General features: G+C 68.7%; 2 protein-coding genes and 2 non-coding genes across 5 annotated transcripts; 1 reads left to right on the top strand and 3 right to left on the bottom strand.

The window, feature by feature from the left end:
* Positions 1 to 687: 687 nt before the first annotated feature.
* LOC147529221 (U1 spliceosomal RNA) lies at positions 688 to 851 on the bottom strand. Its single transcript, XR_015222052.1, has one exon. It is a non-coding gene; the product is annotated as a U1 spliceosomal RNA (small nuclear RNA).
* Positions 852 to 3,184: 2,333 nt separating this feature from the next.
* Positions 3,185 to 3,348, top strand: LOC147529220 (U1 spliceosomal RNA). The gene has a single exon (XR_015222044.1). It is a non-coding gene; the product is annotated as a U1 spliceosomal RNA (small nuclear RNA).
* Positions 3,349 to 4,432: 1,084 nt separating this feature from the next.
* Positions 4,433 to 12,514, bottom strand: MAPRE3 (microtubule associated protein RP/EB family member 3). Of its 2 annotated transcripts, none has more exons than XM_086624822.1 (7): positions 12,505 to 12,514; positions 6,557 to 6,684; positions 6,310 to 6,455; positions 6,007 to 6,208; positions 5,171 to 5,322; positions 4,886 to 5,038; positions 4,433 to 4,608 (listed from the first exon to the last, which is right to left on the bottom strand). In XM_086624822.1, the coding sequence occupies exons 2-7, from the start codon at positions 6,675 to 6,677 to the stop codon at positions 4,540 to 4,542; spliced, it is 843 nt and encodes a 280-aa protein (XP_086480948.1). In that variant the 5' UTR covers positions 6,678 to 6,684; positions 12,505 to 12,514; the 3' UTR covers positions 4,433 to 4,539. The 2 variants fall into 2 exon arrangements, with proteins under 2 accessions (XP_086480948.1, XP_086480939.1); XM_086624813.1 differs by lacking the exon at positions 12,505 to 12,514 and adding an exon at positions 10,090 to 10,099.
* Positions 12,515 to 15,058: 2,544 nt separating this feature from the next.
* DPYSL5 (dihydropyrimidinase like 5) lies at positions 15,059 to 23,056 on the bottom strand. The gene is made up of 12 exons (XM_086624803.1): positions 22,796 to 23,056; positions 21,345 to 21,503; positions 20,427 to 20,606; positions 20,254 to 20,322; positions 20,036 to 20,080; positions 19,815 to 19,890; positions 19,566 to 19,722; positions 17,846 to 17,987; positions 17,453 to 17,595; positions 17,161 to 17,368; positions 16,051 to 16,219; positions 15,059 to 15,144 (listed from the first exon to the last, which is right to left on the bottom strand). The coding sequence occupies exons 1-12, from the start codon at positions 23,054 to 23,056 to the stop codon at positions 15,059 to 15,061; spliced, it is 1,695 nt and encodes a 564-aa protein (XP_086480929.1).
* Between the last annotated feature and the right edge of the window lie 1,468 nt (positions 23,057 to 24,524).

Raw genomic sequence — 24,524 nt, 5'->3', positions numbered from 1 at the left:
CTTTCGGGCGCAGCCCCTGCCCGCCAGGGCCCCCCTGCTACAGAAGGAAGTTTCTGCTGTGCCTGCTCTGTTCTCTATCGTCTCCCTGAAGCTGCACCACCGAACCCGCGACCAGGCAGTCCAAATCCCCTTCAGATTGTGCAACAGGTCTTGGATCTAAAGTGCCCTGAAGCGCAGGCAGCCGGCTTGGCCCCTGGAGCTCCCGAGCAGGTGGTCTCCATTCCGGTAGCGAGGGCTGCAGAGTGCCTGAGCCTCGTACCGGGAACAGGAGTGCGCTGTATTTGCCACCGCCCCTGCCCCTTCCGACAGTCACAAACCCCGCGGGGATCGGCCCCTCGCACCTGAGGTTTTACCTCCTTCTCTGCCGACGTCCTTTGCAACGTCCCTTTCCACAAGGGCATGCGCAGCCCGTTACCGTTCAGCGCGGGGCTCTTCATCTCCCGCTGCTGTCGGCCGCGCCGGTTCCCGTACCGCTCCAGCCGTGGCCGAGGCGATGGGAAGGGTGAAGCGGTGGTGGGCACTGACACCCGTGACAAACCGAGCGCGGCCCGACGGGAGCAGGCGAAGGCCACGAACCGCCGGCCCGTAAAGTGGGCGCGGGACACGGAACCTGCAGGAGCTGGAGTGATCAGCCTGGACCACCGAGCACTAACATAACATCTGTTTCTGCTTTTGCACCAGCCGTGTCAGGGGAGAGCGCGAACGCAGTCCCCCACTACCACAAATTATGCAGTCGAGTTTCCCGCATTTGGGGAAATCGCAGGGGTCAGCACACCCGGAGTGCAAGGGATGAGCCTCGCCCTGGGAAAACCACCTGCCTGATCATGGTGTCTCCCCTGCCAGGTAAGTATGAGACAAATCTCTGCCGCCCGCCGGCCCAGGCCGCCGCACAGACACTCACCGCACGGGCACCCCCGAGCAAACCCCACGCACATCCCATCCCACTCCACGCCTCATCCCACGCCCCACGCTTTGCCGCCAGCAGCGCCCGCGAGCGCCCGCGCCCGGCGGCGGTTTTGGTGCGGGGAGTTTCCCGTCATGCCTCGCGGTGCCCGATCTGCATGGCCACGCTCCTTCCTCAAGACCCCGCCCCCTCCGTCCCTGCTTATTCCCGGCTGGAGCCGGGGTGCTCAGGGGCGGTGCAGGTTGGGTTCGGTCGGGGACAGCGCGGAAGGGACTGCTTCCCGGCTCCCCCCCACCAGCTCCCCCGCGGTGCCACTGTCCCACCAACCCCAGCCGGGACCCTCGTGCGACCCCGGTACCGCTCCCGCGGCGCGGCAGCCCCTCGGTCAGCGCCGCAGCGAGCTCCCCTCCCGGCCGCCGTCCTCGCCCTGGGCCGGGGGCTGCCCCTGCGGCTCCGGCCCCCCGCCCCGTGCTGGATCAGCCGTCTGCCGCCGGCGTCCCCCGCGGACCCGGCGCTCCCTCCAGGCCTCGCGGGCCTCGACGCGGCTCTCGGGCTCGGCTGCTCCCGCGCTGGGACCGCTGCGCATGGCACCGGGTCATATTCGCCTTCCTGTGGCTCACGGGCTCCCCTGCCATCACCGTGGTTGATCACAGGTGTTAAAGAAATTCTTTATGCTCGGTTTACCCGCCGCAGAGTCTCAAATTTACGATTCCAGGTTAAAAAATTACTAATTTAATTGAGGGGTGCATCGACAGGAGCAGCTGGAGCTGGTGCCTCTGCAGAGGGACCCTGAGCACAGCACTCCCTGGGCGTTCATACCCTCAGTCTGTGCTCCCATTCTCCATGTGCTGTTCATGTGCCTCTGCATCCAATCGGAATTTTTGGTCTGGGGTCTTCTTTGTTCCGTATCAGATCCCTTCTCTGTCTCCAGGCAGGCTGTTGGCTGTTTTATCAGGACGAGCTGCAGCTCCTGCTGACGGTCGTGGCCCCCGTGTCTCGCGGCTTGCCCTGGTCTCAGGGCCTCCCTTTGTGCCACCAGGCAATAGTTCCAGGTGAGTTCGACTTTCCTCAGAGGTAGTTCCCAGGTGCAGCCTGAGGCTTCAGCAAATTTAGCTGCTGGTGCTAAACATGGCTGTTAATGCTAACGATTCCCAACAGTGCTGGGTGAGACAAAAATAATATAGTAATAACTCTGGAGTACTGCATTTAGCTCTGGAGTCCCCACCATCAGAAAGACATGGAGCTGTTCAAGCAGGTGCAGAGGAGGCCATGGAGATGATCTGAGGACTGGAGCACCTCTGCTATGGAGACAGGCTGAGAGAGTTGGGGCTGTTCAGCCTGGAGAAGAGAAGGTTCCAGGGAGACCTTCCAGCAGCCTTCCAGTACCTAAAAGGGCTACAAGAAAGATGGAGCCGGGCTTTGGACAAGGGTGTGTAGTGACAGGACATGGGGCAATGGCTTTGAACTGAAAGAGGGGAGATTTCTATGAGATCTAAGGAAGAAATTGTTCCCTCTGAGGGTGGTGAGGCACTGGCACAGGTTGACCAGAGAAGCTGTGGCTGCCCCATCCCTGGAAGTGTTCAAGGCCCGGTTGGATGAGGCTTTGAGCAACCTGGTGTAGTGGAAGGTGTCCCTGCCCATGGTAGGGGAGTTGGAACTGGATGACCTTTAAAGTCCCTTCAATCCAAACCATTCTATGATTCTGAAAGAATTTGGCATCCTGTCGTGGCCGGGGACTCGTGTACATCCAGGCTGCTGCAGCGTCCCGGGGGGTTCCATCGTGGCTGCACCCTCTGTGCGCTCCCAGCCTGCCCCGCGGGGCTCCCGGTGATGTGGCCTGGGTTGGGTGGGCGACCACGGGGAGCTGTCACGACTATTGCCCCCGCGGCGGTGAGCGGAGGGAGCGCCCTTTGACGTGGCTGCGTGAAAGGGCGCTTCCCCGCCCACCGCCGCGGGAGCGATAATGACCCGATGCGGGGCCACGCATATCGTGACAGTGCCGGATGATGCGCACTGAGGCGCCGGGGGCGGGGCGATGCGGGGGGAGGGGCGTGTCCATGCAGATCAGGCACCGCGAGGCATGACGGGAAACTCCCCGCACCAAAACCGCCGCCGGGCGCGGGCGATCGCGGGCGCTGCGTGGGCGCTGCCGGCGGCAAAGCGTGGGGCGTGGGATGAGGCGTGGAGTGGGATGGGATGTGCGTGGGGTTTGCTCGGGGGTGCCCGTGCGGTGAGTGTCTGTGCGGCGGCCCGGGCCGGCGGGCGGCAGAGATTTGTCTCATACTTACCTGGCAGGGGAGACACCATGATCAGGCAGGTGGTTTTCCCAGGGCGAGGCTCATCCCTTGCACTCCGGGTGTGCTGACCCCTGCGATTTCCCCAAATGCGGGAAACTCGACTGCATAATTTGTGGTAGTGGGGGACTGCGTTCGCGCTCTCCCCTAGCGTGGCTGGTGAAAAAACAGGCTGGAGTGGTTCTTAGTGCTGCGGTATCACGCAGGAAACATCCCCATTTCTAGGACCGCAGCCGCGATCTCGGCAGGGAGCGCGGTCCGGGCAGTACCGCGGCTCTTCCATCTCACATTCTCATGCAGAGGCCCAACCCAGCGACCCCCGCCGCAGCAGCGCCCACTGTCGCCCCGTGATTCTCCACTGCCCCCTCCCTGGCCGTGCCCCGGCACTGGGACAGCCGCACCCGGCTCCCCACACGCTGCCGGCAGCCCCCCCCCCCGCGGCGCGCGGGGCCCGCAGCCGGGCCAGAGACGGCGGGACAAACGTTTTACCACACGAGTTTATTTTAAATAAAACTTAACACAGATGCAGGCTTTGCGACCGGAGTGACGGACCAGACAAGCGATGCAACAGGGAAGATGATGGCCGGGGCGGGCACAGCGTGCCACTCTCGGCAAACCCACCCCAGTGCCCCACAGGGGGTCCTCGGTGGCAACGGGAGAGGGGAGGGGGTCCCACAGTGGGGAGAGGGGTGCCGCCGTCCCCACGCCGCAGAGGGGACAGACAGGCTCCCGCTCCGGGCTCTTCCATCCTGGCCTGTGGTTTTCTCTTCATCTTCCCAGGCAGCTGAAGCGACACCTCCCTCCTCTGAGCCAGGTCCTCCCCGCTCGCCCACAAGCTGCTGGGTGGGCACCGACCCCCCGTGCCGGTGGTCCCAGGGCCGCTGGCTCCAGCCCCTCTCCCTGGGCTGGCAGGGCGCAGGCAGCACATGAGCATGCTGCACCCCGGGGGAACACCCCAAGGATTTGGTCTTTCCCTCTCGCTTTCACAGCAGGGCAGACGGGGGGGCACCGGGTGGCTGCAGCACTCACACCGGAGAGGACAATGGAAATAAATATGGGGTGGGGATGATGCGGGCCGGATCCCAGGCGCAGCAGCCAGAGCCCGTACCCACCCTCCAGCCCCCGGCATAGGTACAGTCGTGCTCCTGGCGGTATGGACATCTATTTATTACGGAGACAGCGGCTTCCCACCAGAGCTGCTGGATGCCAAGGCCGCGGGCTCGGCTGCCGGAGACCGTGATGGCATGTGACAGTGCAGGGTGAGGCGCACGGGCTCAGACCTCGAATGTCTATGGTGGGGGAACGGCGCAGGGCGGCGCGGGGCGTGGGAGCGTGCCGGGGCTAGTACTCGTCCTGGTCCTCTGGCTGCTGCTCCTCCAGCTCATCGTCCTCTGGTGGGGCGAAGCCCTCCTGGCAGGGGGACATGGGTGGCCGTCAGCCCAGGAGCCACGTGGGGTGGGGGCTCCTGCTCCCAGCCGGCTCCCACCTCATCCCCATGGCCCCTCCCGGCACAGCACAAGGGCTTCGGCAAAGTCCAAACCCCCTCCCCAGGCACCCCAGGGAGTAAATGAAGCCAGAGGCTGGGAGCAGCTGCAGGTAATGGGGTCTTGTCCCAGGGCAGCCCGGAGCACAGGAAGCAGGGGGGTTGGGAGTCCCGCGGTGGGGGGCGGCGGTGCCCAGCCCTCACCTCCGTGGCATAGAGGACACTGACGATGCCGGTGATGATGGGGCTGTTCTCATTCTCATGCTCCTGGCAGATCAGCTCGATGTCCCGCAGTTTGCTGAAGTAGAAATCCCGCTCCTTCTCCAGCCCGTCCACTGTCAGCTTCAGGTCCATTAGCTGGGGAGGGGGGCGGGTAACGAAGCCTTCAGCCCGAGGCCGGGAGGGGGCTCGGCACCCTCCTCTCCCTCTGATGCCGGGGTGCCCCCAGCACAGCAGGCGCAGGCAGCAGCGAGCAGGGGCCCTGCCTACCTGCTGGTTGAGCTCCAGGATCTGCGCATCGGCCTCGGTGCCCCCGTTGCGGGCAGCGGGGGAGTTTTTCCGGAGGATGCTGCTGGGGACGTTGCTGAGCCGGGCTGGGTTCGGCGTGTTCTTGGGGCCGGTGGGAGAGGTCCTCTGGGGGACTTGACAGCAGACAGGGACCAACGGGTTAATGCCAGCCCGGGGGGCTGCCAGGCGGGGAACCCTCCTGCACCGTGCGAGGTGGCAGGGGCCAGGAGGCAGCAGCAGGCAGCGAGGGCAGGCAGAGCGCTTGGGGGCTGAGCCGCGGCTCCAGGCTGGCCTGCCCTGAGCCTCCCCGCCCTGCCTCAGTTTCCCCAGGCAGATCTTGAGCCCCCCCCCAGGCCCCTCGACGGGTGCTCGTGGCCTGGCAGAGGTTTGCCGTAGGATGGGGTGGTCCAGCCCTTGAGATGCTCCTGCAGGGTTGGCACAGGAGGCATACGATGCCCATGGAGCATCGCCTACGGCTGAGAGCGGCCCGGCTGCACAGTGGCACGGCATGGGGGCGTGGCACCACCAGAGGGGCCTGGGGGGGACCAACCGTCACCAGACCCGGGATGAGTGGTAGATAGAGGCAGCTGAGCCCTGCCCAGCTCCTCGTGGGCCCCTCCGCCGTCCCCTCTGTCCCGGGCGTCCCCGCAGACCCGCTGGGCCCCCCCGGTTGCAGGCAGGCAGGCAGCAGAGCGGGGCGCAGGCAGGGGCGGAGGCGCGGAGCTGGGGGAGCCCCGGCTGCGGCTGGAGCAACAAGGGGTGCAGGAGGCCGGGCGGGAGGGCGGGGGTCAGCGCTCGCCGGGGGACCCGGACATTACCTGCGGTGCCAATGGGTTTCTTGGGTTTGTTGAAGATGTGATCACCTGGGTTTGGGGGGGGCGCGACGTCCTGGCCCTGCCGCGCCAGCAGCGGGTTGTACTCCTTCCCGTCGTAGTTGGCGTCGAAGAATTTCTTGAACCACTGGATGAACTCAAAGTTGTCCTGGAACTTGCCCTTCACCAGCCTCTCCACTGCGATGATCTAGGGAGGGGGACGATGCGGGGCAGAGGGGCTCAGCTGGTGGGGGGCTGCCCTCCCGCCATGGCCCCCACCCTGCCACGACCCCCGCACCACCGACCTACCTTATCCACACCCATCTTCTTGAAGGCGGCCTGCAGCACCTTGAAATTGTGGATGTACTCATGCTCCAGCTTTGCCTGGAACTTCACCTTCCGCAGGTGGACGCAGCCGGGGAACAGCATGTCCATGAACTGGCAATAGGCAGCCCCTGCGCCGGGCACACACTGCGGCATCAGCAGGGGCCAGCAGCGCCCCGCCACCGTCCCCGCTGCGGCTGTGCGTCCCCCCGCCCCGGGACCCATGTCCCACCTGAGCAGAGCTGCTCGATCTTGGTGTAGTTGAGCTGGAGGGAGTCGTTGACCCAGGCCAGCATGTCGTGGCGGCTCAGGTTCTCGCTGGTCACCGACGTCGAGTAGACATTGACGGCCATGCCCCAGCTGCCAAGAGACAGGCGTCACGCCAGCGCCGCCATCCTGCTGTGCCACCCCCAGAGGTGGCAGGACTCGGGGTGCCTGGTCCCACCTGGGCTCCAGCATCGCGGGACACCAGGGCCAGGCTGCCACGGTGCAGCCCGCGGGACCCCCCACCCCGCCAGCGATGGTGCTGGCAGTCCCGTGGTTCTGCCTGGCCAGGCATACCCCTACCCTGAACAGGGGCACCCGGGGAAGCCGGGTCGTGGAGTGCCACTGGGAGCGGGACCCACAGCGGGACACGGATGTGGTGCAGGATGTGGCTCACAGGCAGGGGGTGCCAGGGAGACACAGGCACCACCGAGGGCACTGCTCCCACGCCAGGGCACAGATCCTTCCCTGCACGTGGCCATGGGGCTCCTGGGGGCTGGGGGCCCTGATGGCCCATAAGCAGCTTAGGGCCCCCCCTCCAGCCCCCGCTGGCACCTAATCTGCTGGGGCTGGGATCGGAGTTCGTTAGAGCTGGGCTTAGAGGGGCAACATCTGCCGGCGGGCACGGCTGTAGACCCACTCCCAGATGGCGGAGGGCTCTGCCCCGGCACCACGGGAGCTGAGACCCCAGAGCTGCGACCCTGGCATGGCAGAGCACTGGGGAGCTGTGCCACAGAGCGGGGGAGGGGGCACTGGGACACCTGCTCCCGCCAAACGCTTTAGAGTGAGAACCAGCCCCACGGCAAGAGCGGGGGTCCTCGTCCCACTGCCCCCTCCCTGACAGCAGGGGGGGTCCCTGACCCTCTGCCCCCCTGCACAGCAGCAGCAGCGGCGGCAGCGTTAATCCGCTTCCCCTCCCCCCAACAAGGGGGATCATGGGGCTCAGGCCCAGCTGCCAGCGGGGGCTCCGGGGGGGCAGACCCCCCTCCCCCATCCCCTCTCAGCCCCCTTCCCCCCCCACTCCTGCTGCCACCACCCTGGGTGTCATGTCGGACCAGCGAGGGGGGGAATTGCCAGCACTCCAGGCCTGGGAGGGGGGACAGCCCCGTGCAGGAGCCCCTGCCCCCCAGCAGACGGGGGCCATGGGTGCAATGGTGGGGTGGCCGTGGGGTGCTGTCACCTCCCTGGCTGCCAACTTGCGATGGGGGGAAGGTGCCGGTGGCTGCAGCCCCCCCACCCCACAGCCTCGGCACTGTCATGACTCAGCGCCGGCGATGCCAGCCCTGGTACAGCCACACGCCCCGAACGACTGAACCGCCACCGGGACTCCCAGCACCCCATCCTGTCCCCCTCCACACAGTGCCGTGCCGCCGGCACGCAGCTGGGGGTGTCGGTATTTTTAGCCACCAGAGCAGCTGGAAACAAGGCCCCTGCAGCCATCGCCAGCCCCCGGCACAGTGTGGTGGGCACCGTCACACTCCCCAGCAGCCGGCGAGGACCAAAGCCACCCATGGTGCCAGCCACGTTGCCCGTCCAAACAGCCTAATGGGGTCCTCCCCCCTATCCAGCAGCGCCAAGCTGAGTCATGCGCGGCGCAGAGCCAGAGCCACGCGCACTGCGGTGCGGCCGCCGTGGTGCAGCCGGGAAAGCGGTCGCATTTGCCCACGGCTGGGGTGGGCAGGGAGGTGGGGGGGCTGCTGCAGGGGAGGGGGCTGCCTGCCTGCCCCGGCGAGGAGCCAGCGGCCAGCTGACCCCCCCACCCCCCACCATCGCTGCCCTTTCCCGAAATAGCTGGGAGCAGCTGCCAGCTGCTGGGCGACGGAGCCGGCCACCGCAGCGAGCCATGGGGCCAGGTCTCACCATGCTCGAGCCGGGGGATGCACCGTGCCCGGACCCGGCACCACAGCCCCCAGCGCTCTCCCAGCACCCTGCCATGGGGCACAGGCAGCGACCGGGGCACACGCCGTGGGCTGGGGCAGGTGCAACGGCCGCAGCTGTCACAGCAGGGAAAGTGCCCCAGCCCCACACTGGGGAGCCCTGGTGCCCCCCTGAAACTGTCTGATGGGGGGACAGGACACGGGGGGGCTGGCACACCCCAGACCCTTGATTAGTGGAAGGGATGTGGGACCACACCAGCGCTCCCCACCGGCACAGGCAAACAGCCCCCACAGCCGGCATAGGGAGCCGCCACACTGCCGGCACCCCAAACCTGGCACCCACTGCCCGTGCTGGACCAGTCAAGCCCCACAAGCGAGACCCCCAGGCTGCGGGACGCCCTGCACGGCGGGGACTCTCCCCACACCGCAGCGGGGGCCAGGCAGGCAGCCCCCCACCAGGGACGCTACTGGGATGGTGAGGCAGTGCAGAGCCTGGAGCGCACTCCTGGAGTGGGGCTGGCACGAGGACGCCGTCCCAGCACGACTCTAGGCGCGGTGCGGCCCTCAACGCCATCCCAGCGCCAGCACCAGCAAGGTGCAGCTCCAGCAGAATCCACGGCCCCATCGAGTGAGGGATGAAGTCGGCACCTTCCTCAACCTCTCGCCCCAGTGCGGAACCCGCAAAGGACAGGCCAGGGCCAAGCGGGAGGGGTCATTCCCACACGGCTCCCCATGGACAGGCCACGCACCCACGCCCCCACCTCTTGTCACCCGGGATTTCCACCGCGCTTCCCGGCGGGCTGCTGGCGTCAGTGCCCTGTGCCCCAGTGCGGCCGTGGCTTCCCCTTTGCCAAAGCAAGCTGAGGCCCGCGCCGGCAGCCGCAGGGACAGGTTTCACAGCGAGATGAACTCAGGCGTCACCGTGTCAGCCACTCCCTGGCGTGCCGCCGCCAGCCGCACCCCAACTCCTGTGCGCGTCGCCACGCGTGCAAGCCCGGCGGGAAGCACCCTGACCCAGCTCCGGCACGTGGCACCACTGAGCACTGGCAGGTCCCGGCCCCGAGTGGCTGGTGGCAAGGCGGGGTAGCCAGAGCCACTGGCACTGCAAGGGGACGCTTGCTGGGGCACGTGGTGCCACCCGGCTCATTTCCACCCTCCGAAACACCGTGCTGAGCTTCAAAGCTGCAGCACCGAGCACACCCTGGCGTAATAACAGGGAAGCCAATGCTTGCGCCAGCCCGCTGGCAGGAGCTCGCCACGCTGCCCGCCACAGCCCCGACGCTGGGTGATGGACGCGCCCCAGGCAGGGAGCCTCCGGCCCGGCCGGTTTGCACGCCGCCTCTGCCACTGGCTTTTGCAAAACAAATAGGAAAAATAAGGATTTAGCCCAAATTCCCCACAAGCTGTGGGGAGAGGAGCCAGTGCAGGGCTCGGCACGTGGCTGCCTTGGTGCTGGGGGGTCCCCGGGGAGCGGCGGCTGACTCGGCACTGGCAGGTCGCGGTCAATGGCGGTGTGGGGGGACATGGGGTGCCAGGGCACAGCCCCCCGCCGCACACAGCAGCCCCCCCGGTGCGTGGCCCTGTGCCCGGCCGGCCGCGCTGACGGGGCAGGGGGGACGCTTACCGCTGCATTTTAATTGTCTGGCCGCCGAGCTGCTAATCGAGGCCCAACGGCGAACAAAATGCTGGGGCGCGTGTCTCTGCCCCGTCCCGCCGGCACTGCCGGGGCGCGGAGAGGTCGTCCAGCCTGGCTCCTCGCACCAACGCTGCCGGGGCGGTGGCGGCGGGCACCGGCGTCCCACGCCGCAGCCCTCACTGGGCCGGCATGCTCTAGCCAAACAAAGCGGGAGGAGAATGAGGCCGGCGGCCGTGCCGGACGTGTTTGCTCAGCACCGAGGCGGCGGTGCCAGCGCTGGTTGCCAAGGCCAGGCACTGACTGCGCACTGCTGCGGCTGCGGGTCAGTGCCGGACCCTCGCTGCCTGTGCCGGCCCAGCAGCACCCCTGTGCTGGGGCGAGCTGGGCTGGTGCGACTCACGGCTTCTATTTTGGGAGCCGTCCCGGTGGCTGCTCAAGTGACAAATACGCGAGGGGGGTGGCAGACAACGCAGCGGGGGCTGAGCACGGCGCAGAGCTGCTGCGGCGCTGAGCTGGTAGCTGGCAGGCAGCGGGCAGGGTCACCCAGGTGCTGGCAGGGGTGGCTGCTCACCCCTGCCCCCCCCAGCCATCACAGACATCCCCCTCAGCACTGCGTCCCCTGACCCCACAAAGCATCCCCATGCCATGCCGTGCCATGCCACGCCGGAGCCTGTGCGTGGCAGATGGCTTTGCCCAAGTGCAGGCAGCACCCAGCTCCTCGCCGCGTCTATCCCCCGGCACCTTCCCCGGCTCTTTAGCAGGCGGCAGCGCCTGTCCCACCCCGCAGCGAGGGAAACCGGCAGCTCACGCGCTGGCAGCCCGCGGCAGTTGACGGTGGTGCTCGGCGAGGCCACAGCACCTGGACGCTCAGTGCCCAGCTGATGGTGATGCGGGGGAGGGCGGGCAGGGTGGCCAGGCCTCGTGGGTCCCCTGTCTGCTCAGCTCTCGCTAACCTAAATAACTGGGAACAGCAGCGGCAGGAGCATGTGCAGAGCGCGGTGCCGGCGGCTGCACCGCCCTCCGTGCCTGCTCCCCCCTCGCCTGCTCCAGCATCTCAATCCTGCGCAGCATCCCTGAAATATTAACGCCAGGCGCCTTGCGACGATCCAAACCCGGGGGTTGCCAGAGCCGCTTGCCAGCACGCCACGGCAGGCATAGGGGCAGGGGACGGCCCATTGCCCACCCATGTCACAGCACAGCGTCCCTCAGCCTGGGAAGCCCCTTGAGCGGAGGCCCCCCCCCGCCATGCTGTGGCCACACCGGCACACGTCACCGGCGGTGCTCACCGGGGCAGCCACTCTCTGCTGCGAGGGACCCGCCATGGCGGCATGCGACAGCCCCGGGGAGCCCCGGCCTGGCACCCTACGGCTCAGACACGCTGAGGGGGTCTGCACACCTGCGTACCCCACACCGCGGCCTCGGGGACCTGCTCATCCCCACGCGGCGGGAAGGTCATTGGCGGGAAATGAGGTTGAATGTCTCCGGGGGATGGCGGAGGTGGGGGAGCACCGGGAAGGGCACCATACCCCCCATCCCGGAGCGCACCAGAACCGGCACCGTTTGATGCCTGTGCTGCCGAGCTGCCCGCGTCCCGTGTGACACCGTGCCGGAGCCGCCATCGCCGTGCCAGAGCCACTGCCACCGTGAGGACGAGGGCGCGTCATGGCACCGGCTGCCCCGGACCACTCTGGTCCAGCTGGTGCCGCGGAGTCTCTGCCCGCCCGCCCCGGGATCATCGCCCCGCGCCCGCCCCGGGGGCAGCGGCACCGGCCCCGGCCTTGCCTGCCCAGCACAAACCCCACACCTAGCGGTGACCTGGGCCCGGCAGGACCCCCCGAGCACGGACGTCTCCCCGGGTGATGCCCGGTAACCGGCGGTGATGCCCGGACACCGGCGCTGCGCGGTGCCGGGACTACAGCTCCCGGCGTGCCGTGCCGGGGCCACGGCCCGGGGGGACACGCAGCCCGGGGCGCACGGGCGGCCGCCGCTGAGTCAGGCCGGACCCCGCCGCCACCGGCACCGCGGTACCTGGCAGTCCCCGGCCTCACGTCTCCATTCCCTGCCCGGTTCCCGCCGCCGCAGCCACGGTCGCTCCATCCCCGGGGGCCGCGGCCGGCAGGGCCGCTCCATCCCCGAGCCCCCCCACCTGTCACGGCCGCTCCATCCCCGGGGGCACCGGACGGACACCCCCAGCCCGCCAGGGCCGCTCCATCCCCCGGTACCCCCCCCGCCCGCGCGGCCGCTCCATCACCCGAGGCCCCGGCGGCCCCCCCGCCCGGTCCCGGGGGGCGGCGCGCGCCGGTGCCGGGATGCGGGCGATGGCGGCGGCCCGGTGCGGTGCCGTCCCGTCCCGTCCAGTCCAGTCCTGCCCCGCTCCGCCCCGCGGTGCCGGCTCGCACTCACCGCGCTCGGGCCGCGGCCGCTCCGGCCGCCGCTCCGCTCCCTCCGCACCGCGCCGGGCTCGCCGGGACCGGGCCGGGACCGCACGAGCCGCCCGCGCATGCGCCGCCGCCGCCACTTCCCCTCCCCTCCCCGCGGGCGGGACCGGCCCTCGCTCCGCCCCGCCCCCCGCCGCCATGGCAACGGGCCGAGGCCCCGCCCCTCCCGTCGCCCTGGCAACGCCGGCCGCGGCCCCGCCTCTGCCACAGCGCCCCCTGCGGGCGGGCGGCGGCAGCCTCCGCAGCGCCGGGACCCGCCCGGGGCTCCCTGGAGCCCCAGAGCGTCCCGGGACACTTGTGGCCCCCCTCCCCACCCCGGAGACTCCCCGAGCCCCTGGATGAGCCTGAGAGACCTCAGCGGCTCCCGGGACCTCCCCAGGGATCCCCGGGATCCCCAGAGACCCCGAGACAGTGGGACCAGTGCAGGGCCCCCCCTGGGACTTTTCACACCCCCTACACCCCCCCCACCCCCCCGTCACCCCATCCCCGCCCTACAGACCCCCACCCTGCAGCCCCCTGCGCTCCCATGTGTCCGCACAGACGAGCAGCGGGTGTGCACGCGTGTGCGTGTGCCCTCGCCCTCCCGCCGCAGAGGCGCATGACCGGCATGGCCAGCTGCGGTGGTGCTGCCGGGGCGGCCTCAGCCACGTGGCGGCAAGGGCCGGCTCTGTGTTCCTGCATGTGTCCCTGTGTCCCTGCAGCCTGTGTGTCCCCCTGTCCCCGCAGCCTGTGTGCCCTGTATTCCCATGTCCACACACTCCGTGTGTCCCGTGTCTCCATACCCTGTGTATCCCGTGTCCCTGTGTCCCTGCAGCCCCATGTGTCCCGTGTTGCCACGGCCCCGTGTGTCCCATGTCCCCACACCCCATGTGTCACGTGTCTCCATGTCTCCACACCCTGTGTGTCCCATGTCCCCACACTCCATGTGTCCCCGTGGCGGGGCTGGGGATGCTCCCAGCAGCCTCCTGGGCCCTGCTTGCCCCCAGTGCTGTATCCGTAGGGTCCCGGCCCAGTGGCTGCACACTGGACCCGGTGCTGCCGTGGTGGCGTTGTGCCAGTGGCTCAGCCCGGGATGTCGAGCCGTGGTTGGGGTTGACCTGGCATGTCTGTGCCCGCCCACGCGTGTGCCAGCTGCACGTTGCTCCCTGCAGGGATGGGAGTCCTGTCTCTCTCGCCCCGCTCCCCGCCCCAGACAGCACCTGGCCACGTTCAGGGGTGTCTGAACCCCCCTGGGGGGCGGCGTGTCAGGGGCCAACGGGGGGACGTGCAGAGGGACGTGGGGCAGAGCCCACTGCCGTCCTCACTCCAGCCCGGACCCCCAGCCCCCCCCCGAAACAGGCGTCGAGGCAGGCACTGTGAGAACGGTCTTTAATGAGCAAACGAACGCACTGCAGGGTCCTAAAACGGCCAACACGCAACTACCGGGGGCGGACGGGACCCCCGGCCCGGGGCTGCGCCCACCTGCCCTCCCACACCTACAGGGACCGGGGTGGGGGGACGGGGCACAGGGGACAACAGACATTGGGCACCCCCCGGGGATGGCGGGGAAGGGGCGCGGGGATGGGGCGCCCGCTGATAGCACCAGTGCGCGGCCGGGGGTGACGGGGACCCCGCGCTCCACCGGCACCCACCGTGGCAGCCCACCGAGGGGCGGGGGCGAAGGGTGCTCCTGGCACGGCGTGAGATGGGCAGCCGCTGCGGAGCTCACGTGCGCACACGTGTGTGCAACGGACATCTCCCAGAGCCGGCACACGGTGCCACGGTGCCACGTTGCCTGCCGGCACTCTGCATGGAGGGACGCACGCGTGTGCACACGTGTGTGCGACAAACATCTCGCTGAGACCATGCGTGGTGTGACACGTGTGCACGCACACACAGCAGTGAGGAGCTTGCCGGAACTTCACGTGGAGGGATGCACGCGTGTGCGCACATGTGGGCGATGAACATCTCACCGACACCACACGCGGTGTTACACACGCGTGTGCACGCACACACGGCAGCGGGGAGCCTGCCGGCACATGGCGCGGAGGGATTCATGCGTGTGCGCACGTGTGTGCTGGTGGGCGGCCGCCGGCCCCACGCTCGTGCAGGCGTGTGCGTGCTGTGACGCCGCTGGCTGCCGGTGCCGGGCTCACGCGTCGCGCATGGGGCTGGGGTGGGAGAGGAGGTGGGGGCCGGCGGGGGTGCAGGGGTGGGTGCAGGGGTGGGGGGTCCCTGACGCTCCCTAACGCTAGTGACACAAACCACTCAGAGCATTTCCACGTGATGCACAAACAAGTCAAAAACTCACGGATCCAAACCCAACGTGCAAACAGAAAAGGGCCGGGGTGGGACCCCCCCCCTGCCGCCCCCGGCCCCTCCCGCCAGCCGGGACCCCCTGGCCCCCGCGCACGGCCTCCGGCTCACGCTGCGGCGCGGCCCCCAGTGCGCGGGGAGCCCTGCCGGAGCCGGGGTCCCAGGGTGGGGGGGGCGGCGTGGGGCTGGCGCCCGGTCCTCAGTTGGGGGACAGGTCCCCGGCTCTACCAAATGCCGCTCGACCGGCCCCCGGGGGGAGCGAGAATCCGGGCCGAAGCTCGCTTTGGAACGTGGTCATCGATCTGAGAACCTGCCGGACAGACGGATGGACAGGCGTCAAGGGCCACCGGCACCCCCAGTGCGGGATCCCGGCGCTCCGCTGGCACCGTGGGGACAGCGGGTGCTCCGCATCCCCCCGGCTCTCCCGCTGCCCTGCTCCTGCCCCAGCTGTGCCGTGTGTGCTGGGCAAGCACCACAGCACCAGTGCCTCGTGCAGCACTGGCCGTGCTGACACTGGTGCTCGTGACCCCCCAGGCCTCAGCGTCCTGCTCCGGGGTGTCAGAGCAGCCCCAGCCCCACCGGAGCACAGAGTGGGCTGCCAGCAGGGAGCATTGCCCAAGGCCTGGCACGGCCAGTGCTGAGCAGCGGTGAGCGTGGGCAGCACCGAGTGCCGCAGCCGAGGGAGTGGGATGCAGCTGGTCCCACTCCTGCCCGACCATGGCACACGGTGGCGGCTCTGGCGCAGGGCAGTGCTGTGGCGGCTGCACGGTGGGACGGCGGGTGCCAGCAGAGGTGTGGGGATGCCCCCATCCCTCCGGTCCCGCTTCCGGCGACAAAGGCGCCCACCGGGGCCAAACATGACGCGTGTGCCGGCACAGGCCTGCCCATCCCAGCCCCCCGCCCACTCCCTGCCCGGCACAGTCCCCGCCAGGCGCGGCCACATCATGGACGGTGCACGGAGGGATGGGGAAGGGCTGGAGGGGCTGCGGAGCTGGGCTGGGGTCTGGTCCCTGCTTGGCCTCGGGAGCACGGGGGCGGCACGGTCCCCTGCTCGGGGGAAGGGGGGTGGCACCCTGAGTTAGGGGTGGTGGGGGTGGGGACACCCTGGTTTGGCCAGTGCCAGAGAGCCACCAAATGCGGGGTTGCCGGCGAGCCCCGCGGGGGGCTGGGTGTGAGGCCAGGGCTGCTGGGACCCCCGCTGCGGCCCCGCTCTTACCGGACAGGCTGAAGCTGGACTCGTGGAGGTCCCTCATGCCCCCGTGCCGCGTGGCGGGCCGTGTGGGCGTATCGGCCAGTGGCGTTCCCGGCTCTTTTTTCCCGGCATGCACAACCACGGCCACGTCCCCCAGGTACGGGGTGCGATCCACACCCCGCAACTTCAGGCTCTGCCGGAGGGAAAGAAAGAGCAGAGGGAGCGTCAGGGCGGGCAGGGGGCTGTGGGGGGAGCACGGGGTGCCCTGTGGCACCGGCAGTGTCAGGGGTGCCGCTGCCTTGCAGCAGGGTGTGGATCAGCTGGGGGTGGGGGCAGGAAGGGGGCTGGGGCACACTGGGGTGGGGAAGGTGGGCACGGGAGCCAGACTGAGGGATGGCAGTGCGGAGCGGTGCCGGGGCAGGAGCCAGGGCTGGAGGAGGCAGGTGACCCCGGTGGCGCAGCCCCTCGCCTCCGTCCCCCCGGCGATGCTAAGCCACCCCCGCCGAGTGATGCCAGCAGCAGGACCCCACCCCATGTGCCTGGGTGCTGCCCCCGGCCACACACGGCTCCAGCCAGGCACCTCGGCACTGGGCATCGGTCCCCTTCTGCCTCCGCCACGCATGTGTCTGCCCCGGTGCACACAGGGTCACCATGAGCCGAGGGACCACCTTCAGGGGCTGAGAGCCTGGGACAGGGGCATGGGGGTCCCTGACGCTTGGCACACGCCTGACGCACCGCAGGCCACAGCGGCGCACAGGGCAGCTGTCCCCAAACCCTTGGCACCGCCGGCACGAGGGCAAGGACCCAGGGAAGGGTAGGATCTGGGGAGTCCCTCCACTGTACACCCACCCACAGGGACCCCACTGCTGGTGCTTCACCCCAACCAAGCACTGCTACTGCCCTGGCATGAGGCACGCTGCGCTCCTGCCACGCCATGCTCCAGGGTAGTACTGACCGCGGCACGGCGCAGCACTGGGGTGGCACGGACCTGTCCTGCCAGCACCGGCAACACTGACCCACGCTGCGGGAACCACCGTGGCCATCACTTCCCTTGCCCGCTCGGGCAGCCAGGTACGGCACAGCCCTGCCCCACGGCACAGTGCAGTGCTGGCACGGCCCCCGCCACCCCTTTACCTTCTCCCGCTGCACCAGCTTCTTGTAGACAGAGTCAGGGAAGGAGCGGAGCGGGCAGAACTTGCCGGTGCCCTCGGCACACATGAAGACGCCGTTCTCGTAGACCACGCGCCCGCGGCTGATGGTGACCAGGGGCACCCCGTGGCACCGCATGTTCTCGTACAGGTTGATGTCCCCTCCCTGCACCTGGGTGCTGGCAGAGATGGTCCTGGGCAGGGGGACAGGGTGGTGAGCGGGTGCCGGCGGCATGGGGAGCCCTCTCCCTGCCCCTCCCCCCACCGGCAGCACCTACTTGGTGGCCTCGGGGTCCCAGACCACGACGTCGGCGTCAGCGCCGGGGATGATGCGGCCCTTGCGGGGGTACAGGTTGTGGATCTTGGCAGCGTTGGAGCTGGTGACGGCCACGAAGCGGTTCTCATCCATCTTACCCCCGACCTGCCGCCGGAACGGGGTGTGTGGGGGGTGAGGATGTGCTGGGCCGTGTCCCGCACCAGCCCCCGGGCGCTTGTGCCCCGTCCCTCGCACCCTGTGCCACCCACCCCAACCCCCCTGAACCCCTCGGGGGCTGTGCCCCTCTCTGGCACCCACGGGGGAGCCCCGCGCCCGCCTCCATGCTGAAGGGCAAACCCGCCACGGGATGCCCCGGTGGGGGGGAGCCGGGGAGCAGGAGGGTGCGAGGCCGTACCACGCCACGCTCCCAGATGATGTTCATGCGGTCCTGCACCCCGCTGACACCGTGGGGGATCTTGGTGAAGTCCTCCTTGCCCATGGCCTTCTGCTTGGTGCTGAAGGGCCGGTGGTCCGAGGCCACGATGTTCAGTGTGTCGCTGCAAGAGGACGGGGCAGCACTGCCAACGGCACCGCCACGGCCACAGCCATGGCTGCAGCCACGGCCAGCTGGCGGTGGGGCAGACAGCCAGGAGCAGGGTGCCTGGGGGGCTCAGCGCCCAAAGAATGGGGCACTCACGTCGAGGGGTGCCTGGGGAGTTCAGGGATTGGGGTGCTAAGGGAATGGGGCATCCACATAGTGGGGTGTCAGGGAGTGGGGTGCCCAGGGGCTCAGCACCCAAAGAATGGGGCACCCATGCCGTGGAGTGCCGGGGGAGCTCAGTGCCCAGGGATTGGGGTGCTTAGGGAGCTCAGAGCCTGGGGAGTGGGGTGCTCAGGGATTGGGGCACCCATGCAGTGGGGTGCCTGGGCAGCTCAGCACCCAAAGGATGGGGAACCCAGGGAGTGAGGTGCTCAGGGAATGGGGCACCCATGCTGTGGGGCACCTGGGGAGATCAGCACCCGGGTAGTGGGGTGCCTGGGGAGTGGAGCACCCACACATGGGGTGCTCGGGAGCTCAGCACCCAGGGAGTGGGATGCTCAGGGATTGGGGCATCCATGCAGTGGAGTGCCTGGGCAGCTCGGCACCCAAAGAATGGGGCACCCAGGGAGCGGGGCACCCAGGGAGCTCAGCATGCGGGTAGAGAGGTGCTCAGCGAATGGGGCACCCATGCTGTGGGGTGCCTGGGGACCTCAGCACCTGGGGAGTGGGGTGCCCAGGGAGCTTGTTGCTCGGGGAGCATAGTGCCTGGGGAGCATGGTGCCTGGGGAGCATGGTGCCCGAGGAGCTCAGCACCCAGGGATTGGGGTGCTCAGAGATTGGAGCATCCATGCAGTGATGTGCCAGGGAGTGCGGTGCCCGGGGAGTGGGCTGCTCAGGGAGCTCAGCGCCCAGGGAGTGGGGCGCTTGGGGAGCTTGGTGCCCAGGGAGCGGAGTGCCTGAGGAGCATGATGCCCAGGGAGTGGGGTGCCTGAGGAGCTCAGTGTCCAGGGAATGGGTCCTCAAGGATTGGGGCAACCATGCAGTGAGGCGCCTAGGGAGCTTGGTGCTCGGGGAGCACGGTGTCTGGGGAGCATGGTGCCCGGGGAGCATGGTGCCCGGGGATCGGGTTGCCCGGGGACCTCAGTGCCCATGGAATGGCGTGCTCAGGGAATGGGGCATCCATGCAGTGGGGTGTCAGGGAGTGGGGTGCCCAGGGAGCTCAGCACCCAGGGATTGGGGTGCCCAGGGAACAGGGTGCCTGGGAAGTGGGGCATCCAGCATGCAGGGTGCTCAATGAGTGCTCGGGAAGCGCAGCACCCACAGAGTGAGGCCCTGGGGGAAGCGAGGTGCCAGGGATGTGGGGTACCTAGGGGCTGACCCAAGGAGGGGGGGTGCCTGAAGTATGGGGTGCCTGGAGAGCGCAGCACCAGGAGAGCAGTGTGCCAGAACAGGTGGTGCCGGGGCAGCCAGACAGCGTGGCACCTGCCAGCAGGATGCTTGGGATACACCGGGGATGCCCAGGGAGCACCAGCGGGCGTGGGGAGGGGGTGTGGGGAAGCATGGCTCGTGAGGAGGGGTACCCGGAGTGCCTCACTTGGCAAGCAGACTCATGAGGTAGGCGGAGGTGTTGGTGTCCAGGCGCAGTGGCGGCACAGTGACGTAGGCGGCGGCGTGGAACCAGTCCTGGTGGTAGTAGTGCAGCCCGGTGAGCGTGGCGTGCGCCGTAGTTGTCTCCGCGTACACCACCTTCCCTGCCGGGGCGGAGGCACATGCGTGGGGCTGGGAGCAATGGGGCAGTGGAGGGGCACACGTCCCACCCCACCACCCATCCGTACTCCCCTACCTTGCATCTTGGCAGCGGCGATGACGTCCCCTGCGGACATGCTGGAGACATTCACCAGGTAGACAGGGCAGTGGGTCTGTGGAGAGGGCGGTCAGTGCCATCGCCCCACGGCACCCCGGTTCCACAGGGGAGTGCCTGTGCCCCTACTGTGGTGCGGGGACTTCCCTGTGGAGCCAGGGTGCCCCACAGCAATGCCCACTGCCCAGCTCAGGACCACTCACCCTGTTGGCAATGGTGATGACGCGATGCGTGGCTTCGGCTTCCAGCTGTGGAGAGAGCGGCAGTGAGACACGCGGCGTGGCATGGCATGGCACGACACGGCATGGCATGGCATGGCGAAACACCCCAGCTGGGTGGCACTGACAATGCCACAGAGCATCCCAGCCACACTGTGAGGCATCGATTGTGCTGGGACCCAGCGACTCCGGCAGTCACCTACCTCTTCGGGCCGGCTGATCTCAATGCCCTCCGGCCCCGTGATGCCCAGGTCCAGTGCCTCCTTTGCTCCCTGGGGAATGGGGGGGAGGAAGTCAGGGTGGGGGTGACACATGAGGGGCTCTGTCACATGGATACCGGGTCCCCGGTGGGCACCGTTCCGGCCCCAGTGCTCACCTCAGCCACCAGCTCGCCGTTCTCAGCGTGGACGCGGGCGATGGCGCCGAAGTCGCGGCACGCTCGGAAGACCTGGTAGAGCTCGCTGTCCCGCAGCATGTACAGGTCCTTGTAGGTCATGAACATCTGGAAGGAGTTCACCCCCTTCTCCCGCACCAGTGTCTCCATCTCTGCCTTCACCTGTGCCGGGACAGGGGGGTCAGCACGGTGCTGGGGACTTGCTCCCCACCCCAACTGTGGGACACAGTACCCCCCGCCATGGGACAGGGATCGACGCTTCCCTCCGAGGACGTGGGACACTGGATTTGTGGGTGCCCCGGGGTGATCTGGGGAGCGACAGATGCTGGGGGGGAGCGGGGAGGGATTTTGCTCGCCGCGCCATGATCTGGCCCTGGCCTGGCTGGCTCCCTGGTGTGTCGGTGCTGGGATGTACCGGGGGGGGAACCCACGCCATCCCTGGCTCTGTCCCCATCCGGCCGAGCACGGGGTACACCGGGTGGGGTCTCCCTGCAGTGTGGCCAGGAGCAGCCCAGCTCAAGCCAGGCCTGATCCTGCTCCGGCAGCTTTGGCAGGGGTGGCGGGGGCTGAGTGCGCTGTGGGACGGGGTCCAGGCACTGAGCAGGGTCAGCCCCCGCAGAGGTCATGCCGCAGGACGGGGTCCCCCCAGGCTCCGCTGTGGCCTCGTCCCCTCCGCAGAGGGGCAGCATCTCCCCCACCATGGCGAGGGGCTGAGCCCCGCGGGGACCCGCTGAGCCTGGCTCAGGGCAGCTCAAAAGGCTCCATGGGGGCTCAGTCCACCCCACTGGGCACCTAATGGGATCAGCGGGGCTGGGAATTAGCTGCGGCCGCAGCAGCTGCTTGCGGGCACTGGTCGTGCTGGGAACTGGAGCGACACTGCACCGGCGTGGCTGGTCTCACCTTGGGTGCCCACCAAGTGATGCCCATGTGCAGGGCATAGTCACAGCAGACCTTGGGGTCGGCCAGGCTGCGGCACTTCTCGTAGGCATCCAGCAGCGAGGTCTCCTTGTCTGGCAGAACGTGGCCGATGACCATCGTCGTCCCCCCCACCAGGGCCGCCTGCGGGCGACAGGGACAGCGGTGTTGGGGGGCACAATTCGCCCCACCGGGGAACGGCCCCTGGCACCCGCCCTGCTGCCCATGGGGTGGGGGCCCCGTCACAGGCAGGGATCTCCCCGTGTCACCCTGGGGTACAACTGCCCCCCACGGCGCCCTGGCCCTGCCCATGGCCGCCCAGTGCCAGCAGCACATGTGGGCACACGACACATCTGGAAGGCTCCGTTGTGCCGCCTGCTGGGGTGCCAACTGCCCCCCTCAGCACTGACCGCTGGATTTGGAGTGTCGGGGGACGCCCTGCCCCTGCTGCCCGTGGGCCTGGGCACCGCAGCCCCCGCAGCCCCCCAGCTGCACTCCGGCATGGGGCCAGATCCGGGACGGGGCTGCCCAGCCTGGGGGCCACAGGGAGACCTCCCCCGCGGTGGCAGCGGGGGCAGCAGGGCAGGTGCTACACCCGCAGTGTCCCCAGCTCACCCAGCCCGGCTAATCTCCAAAGCTTCTTTACCAACCGGCCCTAGCGAGCCGGCGTGGGCCAGTGGTGCCGGCACAGCACCACGAGGCAGCCTGCGGGGACGGGGAGTGGGCACAGCACGGGGTGCCTGTGGTCCCTGCACCAGCCCCCTGCCCTCTGGTGTTTCGCGAGGCCCCTCACAGTGCCACAGCACGGGGCCTGCCCTGGCCCCCCAACCCCTTTGCTGTGGCAGCCGTGGCAGAGCCGAGCCCCCCGCCCAGGAACGCCGGGCACCCTGGGGCCAGGCACGGCCAGCACTGGCCTGGCACAATGGCAGCTCTGTGCGGGATGCTGGCGACAGCCAGCCCCAGCACTGCCCGGGACAAGCCTGTGCCGGCCCCTTGACACACACAGGCAGCGGCACCCGGCACACAGCACTGCCGGCCTGTGGCTGCACAGCAGGTGCCCCAAACCGCGCTGGCACTGTGGAGCGTGCCCATGGCAGCCTCGCTGCTACAGGAGCCAGGTGCCCCTGGCCTCGGCTTGCCATGGGGAAGAGGGACGAGCATTCCCCCCCGGCAGAGTTTGCGGGGCACCGAGTGGTCCCCGCATGGCAGAAGGAGCCTTTGCTGGGGTCAGGGGTGCCACGTCTTTTCCCCTGTGCCAGCTTGCGGGGGGCACGGCCAGCGGCGAGCCGCAGGAGCAGAGGGGTCCCTGTGCTGGCACAGGGTGCCACGGCCCCAGTAAGGGAGAAGGACACTCATAGCAAGGGGATGCGATGGATGGGCCATGGCGCCAGGTGGTGCCAGGGCAGACTGCCGGGGATGCCGCAGCCGCACCGTACCTTGGTGCCATGGTAGAAGTCGTCCACGCAGGTGGCGTTCATGAAGGTCTGGTGGAAGTGGGTGCTGGTGTCGATGCCACCCGGGATGACGAGCTTGCCGGTGGCGTCGATGACCTTGGCGCCGCCGGGGATCATCAGCTCGCGGCCCACTTGCTGGATGATGCCGTTCTCGATGTAGACGTCCGCCTCCAGCGTGCAGTCGTCATTCACCACCTTCCCTCCCTTGATGAGGATCCGCATGGTGGCCGCCGTGGCGAGCATGGCGCTGCGAGGGCAGGCGTCAGCCCCGGGGCGGCCGACGGGTGCCCCCGTCCCGCACGGACCCCCCCGGGGACAGGCACCGCCTTCACCCCCCTGGCAGCGAGGGGTCCCCAGCCACGATCTATAATTCATTTGGTAGTTGAAGGTCAAATGCCATCGACCCGTCTGAGCGGGGACGGCACGCAACAGCTGCGACAGTGCCCCAGGAGCCCTGGGGGCACAAGGTGGGCTGGGACTCCACCAGAACCCCTGCCCCAGGGACTCCCAGGGACCCCCGCAGTGCTGCATCCCCTTCCTCCAGGCAAAGGCCGTGGCACATGGGCAGCACGGCACCGCAGCCTCACCGGCACAACCACGGGGCAGAGCCCACAGCAGTGCCGGCTGTGGCTGGTTGGCACCAAGCAGCCGTGGTGTGAGCGGGGCCCCGGCGCCCACCCGACTCCAGTGTCCCCAGGTCCCCAGACAACCATGGCACACACTGTCCCTGCCACGATGCTGGGGCCAGCGCCGAGCCATGGGGCAGAGGGTGCTGCTGGCAGAGGCACGGTCTGGCGTGGCAAGGGGCTGGCCTCGTGTCCTCGCAGCCCTGCCGTCGCTCCGCATGGATGTCGGAGCCGGGGCACCGCTCCGAAGGGACTGTCCCGAGCACGTGCCAGCGATTCCCAACTGCTCGGCAAAACACCGGCTTGGCAGCAAATGGCTTCCCCGGGCGTCGGATCTGGTGGTGGGGCCGAGCTGGGCCCTGCCAGCAGCTGAGCATTCTCGGCACCGCGGGAAGGAGCAGCTGCCCGGGGAGGGCAAGTGGCTGTGCCCACCACAGGGCCACCACCGTGCCAGGGCTGGGGATACCGAAAGCCCTCCCTGGGCCGGCTCCCGCCCCGGGGCTCCGCCATAGCGGTGCCATTAGTGCCATGGATGAGCCCGGTGCGAGTCCATGCCTCGTCCCGCTGCTCTCACCCTGGCACAACCGCAGGCAGCACCTGCTGGGGTCCCGCAGGCAGCCCCCCTGCTGCAGGGATTGTTCCTGGAACAGGCAGCCCCGTCCCGCCAGGAATGCCACCACTGCGCACAGCTGCACCCGCTGCTGAGGGGTGGCAGAGGGAAAGGGGTCCAGAGGGGCCAAGGTGGGATGGCAGTGACCTTCCTGCCAGCTACCACAGCACCCCGGGCACTGGCACCCCAGCCCCGGGCTCTGCTCCAGGCACCCAGGGAAGCTGCTGCCCCGGGCAAGGGCCATGCTGGGGGGCACCGGAGCCACGGCTGCACCGTCGGCCCCAGAGGAATGAGGGGGACAGACAGACCCTGCGGGGACCTGCTGAGCCCGTGCAGCCAGGAAGGGGTGAGACATTGGGGCAGAGACTGACCCAGGGCAGGGGTGAGCTGGGCAGAATGGTGCCAGTGCGGCACAGGACTGGGGCACGGGAGGGCGGTGGCACATGGCACCCCGGGATAAAAGCAAGATGCTGTG

This window comes from Tauraco erythrolophus, chromosome 2 (assembly GCF_009769465.1).
Source record: "Tauraco erythrolophus isolate bTauEry1 chromosome 2, bTauEry1.pri, whole genome shotgun sequence".
NCBI lineage: Eukaryota > Metazoa > Chordata > Aves > Musophagiformes > Musophagidae > Tauraco > Tauraco erythrolophus.
This window is presented reverse-complemented; position numbering and strand designations above follow the sequence as displayed.

Bases quoted from the DNA above. Each gene is read 5' to 3' on its own strand.
- MAPRE3 (XM_086624813.1), bottom strand. The intron at 6,209-6,309 runs GTAGGTCGGTGG...CCCCCTCCCTAG, and splicing joins AGAAGATGGGTGTGGATAAG to ATCATCGCAGTGGAGAGGCT. The intron at 4,609-4,885 runs GTGAGGGCTGGG...TCCCCCTGCCAG, and splicing joins GTGTCCTCTATGCCACGGAG to GAGGGCTTCGCCCCACCAGA.
- DPYSL5 (XM_086624803.1), bottom strand. From the start codon at position 23,056: ATGCTCGCCACGGCGGCCACCATGCGGATCCTCATCAAGGGAGGGAAG. The intron at 21,504-22,795 runs GTACGGTGCGGC...TGTCGCCCGCAG, and splicing joins ACTTCTACCATGGCACCAAG to GCGGCCCTGGTGGGGGGGAC. The intron at 20,607-21,344 runs GTGAGACCAGCC...GTCCCGGCACAG, and splicing joins TCACTTGGTGGGCACCCAAG to GTGAAGGCAGAGATGGAGAC.